The 13,781-nt window shown below is 37.4% G+C and overlaps 1 protein-coding gene across 7 annotated transcripts in view; it reads right to left on the bottom strand.

Annotated features, from left to right (window-relative positions):
* The window catches only part of SPIDR (scaffold protein involved in DNA repair), a 205,240-nt gene that overhangs the window by 3,535 nt on the left and 187,924 nt on the right, over positions 1–13,781 (bottom strand). For 4 of the 7 annotated variants that reach the window (XM_074880660.1, XM_074880670.1, XM_074880643.1 and 1 more), the window contains exons 13-19: positions 11,812–11,955; positions 11,658–11,717; positions 8,158–8,356; positions 6,881–7,033; positions 2,800–2,893; positions 1,191–1,305; positions 643–696 (exon numbers count right to left, since the gene is read on the bottom strand). In XM_074880660.1, the coding sequence (XP_074736761.1) occupies positions 643–696; positions 1,191–1,305; positions 2,800–2,893; positions 6,881–7,033; positions 8,158–8,356; positions 11,658–11,717; positions 11,812–11,955 (819 nt within the window). Of the gene's footprint in view, positions 1–642; positions 697–1,190; positions 1,306–2,202; positions 2,303–2,799; positions 2,894–6,880; positions 7,034–7,487; positions 7,559–8,141; positions 8,357–11,657; positions 11,718–11,811; positions 11,956–13,781 lie in introns of those variants that run through there. The other 3 variants (XR_012630439.1, XR_012630440.1, XR_012630442.1) reach the window with 3 other exon arrangements.

Below are 13,781 nucleotides of genomic sequence, written 5' to 3'. Positions count from 1 at the left end.
TCTACTATTACCGCCTGCCAGTAGTTTCATGGTTGTGCTATTAGAAAGTAGTTGTGATTGACAGGGTTTAGAAGACAGTCCTGAAAAGGTGGGATGCTTGGACCGTATCTTCACTGTCTTTGGATCCTCAGCCAGAAAATGGAGTAAAGCCCAGCACTGCCCGCCACAGCTCTGAGTGTCTGGACACAGTGCTATTTGCAGATAGCTCTGCAGATTTGCAGCTGAGCTAAAGCTGTCTGCACATCCCATCTGCGGCATCCCTCTTCTGAAAAGGAGGGCGTCAGCAGGGGGAAGGTGGGGTTGCCAAAGGGCCCAGCTCACCCAAATCCCAGGCTGGACATGAGAAAAAATTTCATTATTTCTAGTGAAATCTATTGCTCCTAGTGCAGTTCTGAAATGAGCTGCCTGGAAAGGCAGAATCTCCATCCTTGGAGGTTTTCAAGACGCTGCCAGCCAAAGTCACGGCTGACCTGCCTACGCACTGGCAATAGCCCAGTGTGAGTGGTAGGTCAGATGATGACCTCCAGGAACCCCTTTCCCCCTCTATGATTCGTGTATCTTTCCATCTGATTCACATCTCCTGCATTCTGCCTCTACAGTAAGTTACATAGTTCAACTTTTGGCAACATTCATTGTACCTACCCCATCCTCATTGGCGGAGGACATCAGGAGAGAAGAGATTGTCCTTTGTAACAGCTGGAATGAGAAAATTAACAGGTTTTGTTCACAACAAAAATCTTATGTATGCAAAGATGTTCTGTTTGCAGGTTGAAACAGTCACATTGAACAAAGATTTATTATTTTAATATAGAATGATTTTGCTTCTCTGGCCAAGAAAGCAGAGGAGAGGTGACACAACAGATGTTCAGAATACGAGTCTAAAAATACACATTCCTTTTAGGCTGTGGAGACTGAGGTTTCCCAAGGCCCAACCCAACAAAGCCCTTCAGCTGGACCATAAAACAGTTTGCAAACCTTGCTGAACTCAGTGACTGTGTTATTTGAGTAAGATCTGGGAACTGGGTTCTTAGTTCAATGAAACACAGGTTTAGTATCACATTAAATTATGGGATACTCCTACATCTTTTCATTTTTCTTCTGACAGAGCTGTTCATAGAAGTGTGGTTAGAGTACCTATGTGTCTAACATCTCTAGCCTCACTATACTCAGAAGCTCATTTTGTGCCATACCTTTACTTTCACTGCACTTTGAGATCGGGATGGACAACTCAAGAAGACTTCTAGCTGCATTTTCAAAATGGGTGAAATGACAACTTCAGAGCACTGGTTGCAATACAGCAGACCTCTGAAACATGCAAATAATGATGGAAAAACATAAGAGAAATGGAAAAGCTATCAGTTGTAAATCAAAACACACAAAAAACCAGCTAGCTTAATCTCTGAAGTACTTTGCTGGTGGACTTTTAGTAGGAAAGCCCTGGTAGAGATTCAGTTGGCAATGCCAAATAGAGCTCTTCTGTTGGTAGAGCTAAGAAACTCTCTGGGAGGATCTGAACTCTTCTAGCAAAAGGATCTTCCTTTCATGAGTTTTGGCAACATGGGGGGAGGCTGCTATTTACAGTCACCCCACTTAAGCAACTATTAATCTCATAACCTTCTAAAAGTTATGGCAAAAGGAAGTTTGTAGTATAGATTTGGTCCAAGTAGCCTATTGATTTAGGCCCTTGTTCAGCAAACCTTCAACATTTTCAGCACACACTTAAGTCATATGCATTAAATTAAGCTCAGCGATAAGTGCTTGTTGGAATAACATTTTAAACAAATATTGATGCTACATTGTTCTCCAAATGAAGCAAAAGTGTCCTTCATAGTAGAGATATTTTAAATTGAACCACACTACTATGTGAACGTACACACATCCTTATTTTTTGCATTGATTGTATAACATAGGAGAGCTTTTTTTTTATTTTCGGCCTTTTCCCCCCAGAGGCTACACATAACAAAGCATAAATATTAAAGCCTCTCATATTTAGGAAAATGCTATCTATTTCAATAAGATCAAACCCACCCAACTTCTCCTTATGCTTTTTGTAAGCTCTCCCAGTAGAAAGAACCCCCCTCTCCTTTTTTTAACACTCCGACTACTCTCTTATCCTCTTGTGTGTTTATCCCATCAGGTATCTCGGACTCTGCAGGCGCAAGCTGGCTAAGCCGCTGAGGGGGAGGCTTTCCAAGAGCATACCGATGTGACGCAGCTTTAGCATTTCAGGTGGTAACAGGTCCTGTAGGAGCAGTCTTCACATTTGGGACAGTTGTACTCACTGAATTATTCAATATCCTTTCTAGAAAGGTTATAAATTTAATAGGTCTGAAACGCAACTCTTTCATGCTTATGCAAATTACAGCAAAGATCACAGTTCAGTTCAGTATAAAAACAAGTGAATTGGTGGTACACAGTGTAACAAGGTAGGGTAGACAAACACAAGAAGCTACTTTTAAAGGAACTTAAAATCAGACCTGTGATTTATGTGGTTGTTTATTAAAACTAATATTGTAATGCAGTGAGCTATGAGATCTTTATAAGCAACACTTTAAGATTAGTTTGAAAAAAAATGTGATAACTGCAAATTCAAACCATTTCCTATCTACTTGTATCTATCTTAATATATTAATCTAACCTTGCAGGTTTTATCAGTTCATCAGCAATAAAAATACTACGTCTTAGTTTTAGGAAGGAACAAAGCGCAGCCTGTGCCTGCAGGACTCATTGCATCACCCATTGCTGTTATGGCTACATCTGCAGAACACCTGGAGTGCTCCGGAGCACACTGACTCTCACCTGTCCTGGGGACACAGTTCCAACTTTCCATTGCCACATCTGTCACATGTAGGCCAGGAGAAAGCAGTGCTCTCATTAACTCCAACAACAGTACCTGCAGAAGATGAAATTCTTACAAAATACTAACATTAAGCTAGCAAACACAGTCACTCCTGGCCTCACAGCAGGTTTGATCCTTTCTGACTCTCAGCTTAAGAATAAGACTTGTTGGAGTAAGCATCAGCTCTTCCAACAATCTCACTCCCTTTCTCCTTCGTCCCTCCAACAAGGGATGACAGTACGGCAAAGTGTGTTAGTTACATTCTAAAAATACCAGAAGGTAGATAATTGATATAATTTCCAAATAGGTTAAGTTCTTTTGGTTTGGGTTTTAATTGTTTTTTGATTTGATTTTCCTTGTTTGTTTTCTTTCTGGTCCTCTGATGTTTCCTTGGCAATAAATAGCTATAAAAATCATCAGGTCAGAAACAGAAACCAATGAGAAGACCCAATACCTTTTGAAAACAACGATGCAGGTTAACAATGGAGTTATTCTTCATTTATACTGATTTAACAGAGATTAGATCTGGCCCACAGATTTAAGTGTGTACCTAAGAAGGGAATGCCAGAGATACTTTGGACTAATATAAAGGGCCTTGCTAGTTTTGGCAAGAAAAAATATATTCAGAGTTTTATGAGAAGCCAATAAAGAGTGTATTATGTTTTATGGTAACGATATGCTGAAATTGTGAGCATTATTTACGGAGAAAATACTTCTAAGTATTCTGAAGCATACAAAGTGGATCACCTGTAAGAATGAAATTACACTAAAATAAACCCTGACTGGTACAACAGAAGTAGAGACTAAAAATTCCAGCTCCTATTGAGCAAGAATCTCACAGTTTTATACTGCATTCAATAATAGAAGCCCTTGGAGACTAGGGAGCATTTACACTCTCTGGTAAGACAGGGCAAAAATCTCTTGCTTTCCTGGTTCTCCTGGGACAAGGACTGACAGGAAGGAGGGAACTATACATAAACAACAAATCTAATTCTCTTTGGGAATTCAAAGGACAGCAAGTGTGAAGATCAGGAAAGGTACTTCTTAAAAACAACATTTATAACCCAATTTCTATGCGTATAACAAAATGACATGGATTTCACTGACAGAATAAGCAACTGTGCATTTAACTGTTACAGGGATAATTTTGATTCTTCTGTTTTTGTGATAAACTGGCAGTTTCCATCAGCACTTGCTACTACAAGGTAGTATGCTTTCTGCCACAGCATGGGCATGTTTCCCTTGTTCAGGGAAAAGAAAAGCTACCAATTAGTTCGCTGAATATGTTTCCTTTTCATTAAAAAATAATTTTAAAACCAAACAAAACTAAAATCCCCTTTACTGATAGATCTGTTTCGCTCTAAGCCTTTTAACTTTCCCCTAGTTGTGTGTCATATTGCAACTCCAGGATGCCGGTGCACAAGTAATACAAGTACATGTGAAGAAAATTAATCAGAATCATACTGACGAGATTATGTCTAGTGGAGAGGTTTATTTTGATGACAACATAGAGTTCCCTCCAGAAAACCACCACTGAGGTCAGAACAAACACAACTGAAGGCGGCAACAGATCTAATAATCTAGTGACAGTCTTGTGCATCTTGCATGCAAAGTGATTTCTCAAGTTTAAGCTGCTGAACTGCTGCACATCTTTGTCAAGACTCTAGATTTTGCTCAATGTTCACAAACACTTTGGATATTTTCCCGAGATCCTTCTTTTAAATGGAAACGCACATAGCCAAAATTTGATTTTTATCTCTAGTCTATTTTTACGGGTTGTGGCTGACATCATTAAGAAGAGACTGATAATAGGACAACAGCTGGAAAAACAGGTCTCTGGTGAGGAATGCAAAGAAGGGCTGAGGATTAAATGCAACACTCTGTTTGAAACGTTCAAAAAATGAATGTGGGATTTTTTTTTTCCAATTAGTTACCCTGATCAATGAGCAGGAAGGGGAAAAGCTCAATCAAAAAGAGAAACCTAGATAAGCTGATTGACCCCATTTTGTTCCCACTGTTAAGAGGGAAACTGAAAAAACCCCCCACCCCTAAATAAGGGTGTTGGGTATGAAAATATCCAATGTTAAAATTCAAGCACTGTTGGTTGAGTCATATACTAGGCAAATATCATTAATCAAGTAATATTCCCACATAACATATGTGGTATGGACTAACTAGAATTTGCTCATAAGCATGGTTAAGAGGAAAAACAGTTCTGTGCTGTATGAACTGCCAACATTTAAGTCATCCTGACTGCTACCATACAGCAAAAAGAGGTTAGAAATTACTTTGCAATGCATAGCGATAAGAAAATACATCTATTAACCCTGAGCTCACAGGTGAGAACCACAGACTCATCTTTAAAAGAAGAATAAACTTTCCAGTAGAAAGCAACCACAGGTTTTCACTCATCTGCTGAAGAGCAACACACTCCATTCCACAGCCGATATGACTGCACCTCTTTGAAACAAGGATTTCTGACAAACTCAGTGGATCTGCTTGGATTGAAACATCGTCCTTTTAAAGCTGGACCAGCTATAGAGTTGTACAGGTTGCTCAGGGCCCAGCTCTGAGCAGGAGTTAGGACTGGAGGAACTTTAGAGGTTCCTTCCAACCTAATTTATCCTATTTATATTTCTCCTTTTGTCATTCTTCCATCTGTAATACAGAACATGGAAAGCGTGACACCTCCCATGTGTGTAAGTACTTGTTTACACAATAGATCACAAAGGTGTACTCTCTTTGCTCTACTGGAAAAAGAAAGGACAGAGAAATGTTTGCTTTTTTCTACCACATACATTGTCAATGGGACAAAAGAAGACAGGCACCTCTCATACTTAGTTATAAAATTAAGAGTGGAGAAGTTAATTCTCTACACTAAGAAGGTAATTCTTAGTATAACTATTGGAGAGGTTTTTTAAAAAAAAGCCCCAAAATATTCACACCCAGAGATATCTTTCAAGTAACTCACAGTATCGATGCAAGATGTACACAGCAACCAAGGCCTTGAGTGAAGTGCCTCTAGTTGTGCTTGTTTTTCATTACGCAGTGTTAGAGTTCAGGATTTGTCATTGCAAGGTGCTCATATATTAATCACAGGGGCACTGCTAACCTGTGGCTCTACCATAACAGAACGTGTGTTTAGTAACAGCTTTGCATGGTTCCAAACTGTCTCTTCAGCGCATCACATTATAGCTGGAAGGATTAATTTGTAGCCATTATTTGCTATTATTTTAAAGTTCATTTCAAATGCTCCAGTGAAAACTTGAAGGTGTAAATGTAGAACAGTATCAAGAATTTTCTACAAGGGCTACTGGAATCACAGAAGTTAAATTAAGAAAGGAAATTGTCTTTAAAAGCCAAGAGTTATTGGGCTTTTAAGGACTTTTCCCTATAGGTACTCTACAGCTGGGAGGTTTAAGAAACTGACTGGACAAAGCATTAGAAAATACACAGTAGGAAATGTTTCTGCATGATTAGGAAATGCTACAAAATACATTGTAAGAAATATTTCTGTGTGGTTAGTGGTAGGACTGAAATATTAGACAAAGCAATGATCCAAAGTGGCTGGTGAGCAAATATTGGCCAAGATATGCTAGATGACTATGGGGAAATATTAAATTGTCCCATTGCAGCAAACCTCCAGGGAAATCAGACACTAACCCCTACCATTCAGGATCTGGCTAACGTATCTTATCCATCTGCCTAAAAAATATTAGTATACTGTACTGTTGCCAACATCAACAAAGCTGGTGTGAACAGAAGGCTCCTGAAAGAAGATGGCAAAAGGAATATAATAAAACAGACTGTGCATCAAACATTTATTCTGGGGTATGAGTGAGTGGGAGCAGAGCTTGGCCAGCAAAAGGCAAACACAGCCCACAGAGAAGTATATAAACACAAATATCCTAATGACCCACAGCAATACTGTGCTTTTTTAGCCCTCCATGCTGTTTGTGCAAGAAATCAATACGAAGACCTAAAAGATTAAAGTGAGCACAAATAATTAACCGCATTTATTTCAGGAAAGGCCATACAAACCTCTTACAGCACAAACGGAGTTGGCCTGTGTTGTAGAATCCAGCTCATCGAGTCTGACAGGGTCAGTCAGCTCACTGAGGTCAGCACCGGCAGCCGAGTACAAAAGAGGCTTTTGTAATAAGAGAACAGTACGTTCAACACAAATAATTCTACCTGCCAACAAAGACATTTCAACTCAGTACAGTAACAAGGAAAAAGGTGACCATGTTAATTGTCATGGCCAATAAAGACAATGATCTCTGCCAGCTACTAAACAGATGGATAGACTCCATCAAGTTTTCTCAATGACAAAATATTTTGCTTTCAGTGATACATGCATCATGCTCTCACTACACTTTGCGACTCCCAGGGAAAAAAGTTGTTTTAAAAATTCAAACCTGGCAGAAAAGAGTCTGATTCCACTCTGACTGCATCACACCATGCTCCCTGCAAACACAACGTTACTGTCTATCCCCTGGTAATAAACTTGGACATCCCTTCAGGTGGTCTTACTTTCTTTCAAAGATTACAAAGAGAAGGTGCATGCAATGCTTCATTGTTCAAAGCAGAGATTTTTGCTACAGGACACACAGCCATTTACAAAGGTTGGTGCTTCCAGTACACTTACGTTTTGGAAGTGACTGACGGTCTGAGACATGAACTACCCACGGCAGGCACCATACAGAACCACACCTGAACCTCAAAAAAGAGTGACTAAAAATGAATGTAAAGTTAACTACCACCCTTACATGACCTGTATGGTGGCGAAAGCTCACAGCTAAGATGGTATAGGAGAGTTTGTAAAAGTTCTGTGTCTAGCGACACGCAAGTCTCTAGATTCACCCTCTTACTCCTTTTAGAGGTAGTAAATTCAATATAACAAGTTTCTGCAAGAATAACAAAACAATGAAACCAAGTTTCTAGACTATTTCAGTTGGAAGGGATCTACAAGGATCATCTAGTCCAAATGTGAGTCTTTGAGTCTTCTGTCAGCTAGCAAATTTGATTGACGTTGGTCATTAGTTTCAATAGCCATCAGGGAAGACTGGCAGAAATACTGGTAGACATACAGCAAGATCACGGAATTTCTCATTTACTTTGGAGATCAAGCCAAAAATGTAAAAAAAGGAACCTTTGGGAAAGCTCTAATTACAACCCCTTTCAAATTTCTTCCCAAACTTGTGATGTCTCACCTTCACCTAAGAATGAAAGTCTGCAGGTCACATATTCCAGTGTCAGAGATTACGATGCTATTTCAGTTAGATTCCAACTGCTTCAAAACCACACATAAGGCTTACCATTTCCCCACAGTGCATCCTTGAAGAAGACGAGTCGTGAGGCAACGCTAAGGGATTCTGTGATTTCCGTACTGAGAACACACGATGCAGCGACTGACACAGGAACAACTTTTGGAGTGATATGAACCACATTTTGCAATGTGGAGTCAGTCACAAACAACCAAATCTCTCTTTGATTTATAGGAACACTGTGTTTTGTCTATGATTTAAAAAAAAAAAAAAAAAGATACAGAATTGGAATGCAGTTGTTAATTTTTAGTAGAAGGAAAGACTAAAATAACATCCTCATATTTGAATAACTAATACAACTGACAGAAATTATTACATTTAGGATTCATACAGTATAATGAATCACAGCTTTGCTGGAATTTTTCATTATTCCTTACTGCAGATACAAACATATCTACCTTAAATTAACTTTCCAAGATTGATACACTGGAATCTTGGCTTTACCTCTGTCAACTATCATGCTTTATCATAACTTACTTGGATTGTACTAGGGATTTGAAAATATATTTTATTAAAAAAATATATGCATAGGAATTTGCAATGACAATGTAAGTTTTCTGCCTAAGACAGGTATAAAAATACTATGGTGTGACTAAATTAAGGTCTATCACAACTACTGATGAACAACCAAAATACCTACATTTCATCCCAGCCTTTATATCTGAAATTAATTATCACAAATTCAGTAGTGTTTTTTAAATTTTTCACACTGGGATGATGAACAAGACAGACTAGACAGACATTACATACACATCAGTGCTTATTCCAGGGTCTCTAACAAAATCAGATGGGATACAATTTGAAGACTCATGCTTTTCTTCTTTTTTTTTTTTTTTACCACAGCTTTTATAATATGTGTGTATGTGAATTTTCCCAAGCTTTAGAAAAAATGGGTTTAATAACAAAGCATATTTCACATTTACCAGTCCAAGCAAATTGTAAATTTTAAGATTCTACTATTTTAAACTATTTAACTAAAATTACATTACTTTCTTAATTTAAAAAGGTTTTGTTACTATTTTTAATTAGTCTGCTGACTAAAAATCCATACCTAAAACATTTAAATGAAAATTAAATACTACAATGATTGGAGAGACACACATCACAAATATTTTATTCTCCAAGTTTCATGTCTCTAGCATAATGTAATGCAACGATAAACCCAACTTTTTGTCTTTGGTTGAATTCAAACCTTGAAACCGTTAACCACACTAAAATTACTAAAATTAGGTTTTTGTCCACGCTAACAGCTCTTAGAACAAATGCAGTAATTGTAACTAATGACTGGGAAAATTCATAACCCAGATATTATGGTTATGCCTTAATACAATATATGCTGCCTATTGCATTGATGTTGTTTCTTTGCCTAGTAACTACATACATTTGAGTACCTCCTCTGAGTAGATAGCATTAGGACAGCTTCAAAGAAAGAATTTTTACAGCTGTCCTATGAGAATTACTAACACATTAAAAGCTGGCTTTCAGAAGAATCATCCAAAAAGTAAATAATAATAACAGCAAAAATCACAAGTTAGTATAAAATCATCATCTTGCTATGTGTGACAATTTGTTCTGAACAGAGAGGACACAACAGACAAATAGCAGCAGGATTGAGTTATAAGGAAGGACAGCTCCTTAACCACAGATGGAATATATTTCCTCATATTCCTTCTGTACCACAGTACAGATTCTGAGTAATAATAAAAGCATATTTCCATTCCTCCTTCACACAAACGAAGTATCTCAGAATACTGTAGCTACATACAATAAATACTGTTTTTTAAATTACATTTGAATTAGATCACATAGCAGATTATCTAATAATAATAAATCTGCAAAATAAACCAAATCATAGTCCCTTCCTCACTTATTACAACTTGAGGATTTTGCATGTGAAGGATATGTCCTCTTGGCAAAGGCAACTGCAGCAAACAAGCCAATGTTCGTGACCTTCTTCTGGGAGGATTAGGCAAGCAATACAGTAACAGCAGGTAAATACCTTTACATTCTTAGAGCAGTTCTTCAAAAGCATTATCCAGCAGTTATCCAGAAGTTAGGCAGAAGAAGAATACCTTCTATTGCTTTTCCAGCATTACTTTGAAAAAATTTATGAGAACTCATGTTGTTCACTTATGAAAATTTAGTACTAACAGTTCAGCAAGTGAATAGCCATTAAAAAAACCTGTTAATAAACCTCCTATTAGCAAGAAGAAATCATAGACCCTTTTTTGTGACAGACAAGCTTCCATTCTTCAAAATCACATCTGTTCCTGCATGCTTCATTTTTTCTCTAATTTAGTGATGAAGTGCTTCCTCTACTACTAGTAGATGTAGATGTCAGAGGTAGATGTAGACATTCCTGAATACAAAAAATGTGGCTAGGATATGACTAGTCTGTAATGTTATTTTAGTTTTTAATAGAACAGGTTTCTCGGAAATAGAAGTTTATGCATGTGTGTCCATCTTTCTGTTAGCACCCTAAAGACCCCTTCAAGCTAGCTCTAATTTCATGTTTGCAAATACTCTGTTAAATTGTCACTTAGCATGGAGAAAACACAAGAGGTACCCCTCATCTCAGGAGTTAAAAGTACTCCCTGCTTAAAAATCAAATCATAACTCATTGGCTTTTGAAACAAAAGGGCAAGACCTAAATTAAATTTATGTCTCACACTGGTGGGAAGCATCTCCAGCTATTCTGCTGGCCGTTCTGGAATTTCTTTGTCTTTGGTTCATATGCTTTGATTCACACTTTGTTTCTTGTGGAGCTGATGGACAATTGCAAATTATTCTCCACCAGAATTCAGTGCTGTCTGTACTGAGGATCCAGTCGCCAGGAAAAAATAAATAAATCAGCAACAAAAAGTTCCTTTAACTACTGAGGGAGTTAGCAACGTTTTGAAAGAAGATTGTAGCATCATTCCGAAACAAATAAATAAAACATAATTATAAGCCTTCCAACATAGTATGGATAGCAGATGTATTTACCTAAGAGTTCCTCCTTTCTACTAACTGGACCATAAAAGCCAAATTTGCCTGAGGGGCTTCTACTGAAGTCAACAAAAATAGTCCACACACTTGCATGCAAAGAGCAAAACTGTATTTTTATATAACCATCGTTTTTAAATTCTATCCCCAGACATTCAACTGACTGGGAGCTTTTTGCTGTGTATGTAAGGATAGCATTTAGCTATAAATCAAGTCTCAACGAACTTTCTGCAAGCTCCCTTACCAGGGTGCAATATTATCTCTGGTTAGATAGCAATTTATTCAGAAATAATTCACTTTCTAGACTGGGTGGTATTGAATCTGAAGACGTAGTTCATTTTACCCATTCACAAGCATTTCAGACCTGGAGATAATTCTGCTCATACAGCTCCTGAAGATCATCCAGGAAGGTTTTGGGTTTTCCCCTAAACAAGATAAATGCTGGCTTCTTCACATAAACATTATGTTGATTTTATGTTGAATTCACTGCTAAGTGAAAATATTACCTGAAGCCTTAGATACAGCACTTGAGCCCAAAAGTTACAACGTTCATTACAACCATCGATCTGAAAATAGTACAAAAACAGGGAATGAGATAAACGTGATACCAGAAATCCAGTGGAACAAAGTATTGCTTATCTTACTTGTAAAGCAGATTACCTGAAGAATTTGCTTTAGACCATGAACAGCTGGTGGCTGGTACAAATTAGCAATCTGTTCTTCCTCATCCACTTCCACATGTACTTCACCAGACCGAGCAGTAAGAATATAACAGAAGCTGGGACGAGGAAGATTAGTTGTCATCTATTAAAAAGTAAGGAAAAGAAATGTGACCTTAAAAAAAGCACTTTAGTTTGGCCAGTGAGGTTTTATAGTAATAGCCAAAACGAGCAACACAATTTACATTTTAAGAGGGATAGGAAAACAGAATTATATGGTTAATAATGACTCTCTGAAGTAGAAGTAGAGTTAATAAACTGACTTTTACAAATCATAAGTGAAATCAGCTTGTGCGTATCATTCTTTCCATAATCTGACATTGATCCTCATCACAAAAACATCTCATGATTTGGCACACTTGGCAAACACTGTGACTATTTCAAGGTGCTTGTTGTTGTTTTTTGCATTTTTTTGTTACGTGGTAGGAATGTCCCGATTATTCTTATTTTTTTCTTAACATCCCTAACTTTTCTGAGATTTCGGGGCTTTTGCATGTGGGTGGGTTTTTGTGATAGTAAACAGCTGCCGAACTTTTAAAGCTGCCAAATTAAATCCAGGACAGCACAAGGAGATAATGAAGAACAGGAACGCAACAGCTACAAGAACTGCTGTCTTTGTGTTATGCCAGATTTTTCTTTCCCCCTTAAAAAGTACCATGACGTAACAACTTTATCAATCACCACTTAAAGAGGTCCCAAGCTAGAAAGGCTTCTCAGGGAAAAAAAAAAAAGACAATGCTAGAAAATAATTTTTATTGTGGATATGGTAAAATATTCTTCTAGCGATGTTTGTTGTTAATAAAGCCTTTAATAAAAGAAATATGAATCTATTAAAGACAGCTGCCCACCCATTTAAAAAAAAATCTGCATAAGGAAAAAAAAAGCAAAAGAAGTTGATACCCAAATTCTGTTTGCCTCTGACAGCACTAAAGAAGGTATTTAAATGTACATATGGCTCAAAAGAAATCAGTTCCACAGATCCCAACAACATTATCAGCATACTGGCAATATTTTGTATGTACCTATGTATAAAACTTCTTCCATAAAACTGTGCATAAAACTACACTGTTTTTATCAAAAAAAAAGTATCTCAACTGAAAAAACTCCACTCAGCAGTAGAATGCAAGTTGTGATCCTCCGTGGAATGAATTAGTATTTCGAACCCATAACAGAAGTGTAAATTGCATGATTATGGAAAGTTTCCTCCATTTTTAGATTGCTAATAAAATAGAGAAAATTAAGAACAAATGAGAGTCATAACCACGCTAAACAACATTTAAAAGCTTTGCTCCATCCGTGGATATTCCCATTCTGTTGTTCACAGTATTTTAATGCACGAAACAACCCATTTCTCTGAGACTTCCGAAATGTCTAGATGAAAGGGAGAGTCAAGGAGAGAACAGACGTTTCACTGTTTCAGTCTTGGTTTTATATATAACCAAGGTCTGAACTTTTTATTCTTCAACATAAACCCCTGCACAAAGCAAAGAACACTCTACACTGCAGAGAAAAGATTCTCAGACTTCAGAAATAACTAGTAATATCCACATTTAATGTCCCCTGGGGTTTTGAAACTTTCCAGCTTTTTCTTCTTTTCTAGAACTTGCATCCTGATTGACTCCCCTAAGCTCTTACACAAATTTTTAATACCACAAACTTCTTCCCCAAAGAACAGCCTATATAAGAACAGTAGGACAGCACAAGCATCTGGCTACCCAGAAGCTTCTCAAATGATCTTGTGTTACCAAAATGACACTTGATATGACAGAACTCCTTTTCAAATACAAAAGCTAATTAAAGGCAAATCAAAGATGCAATTTTAGATTTGGAAATATATAGTAACATCCTTTAAATCCATTTTGATACTTCCCCAGCCCCTAAAATCACAGAAACATTAATTACTTTTTAGTA

Source organism: Strix uralensis, chromosome 1, assembly GCF_047716275.1.
Source record: "Strix uralensis isolate ZFMK-TIS-50842 chromosome 1, bStrUra1, whole genome shotgun sequence".
NCBI lineage: Eukaryota > Metazoa > Chordata > Aves > Strigiformes > Strigidae > Strix > Strix uralensis.
The sequence above is the reverse complement of the archived record's forward strand: the minus strand, read 5'-3'. Positions and strand labels throughout refer to the sequence as shown.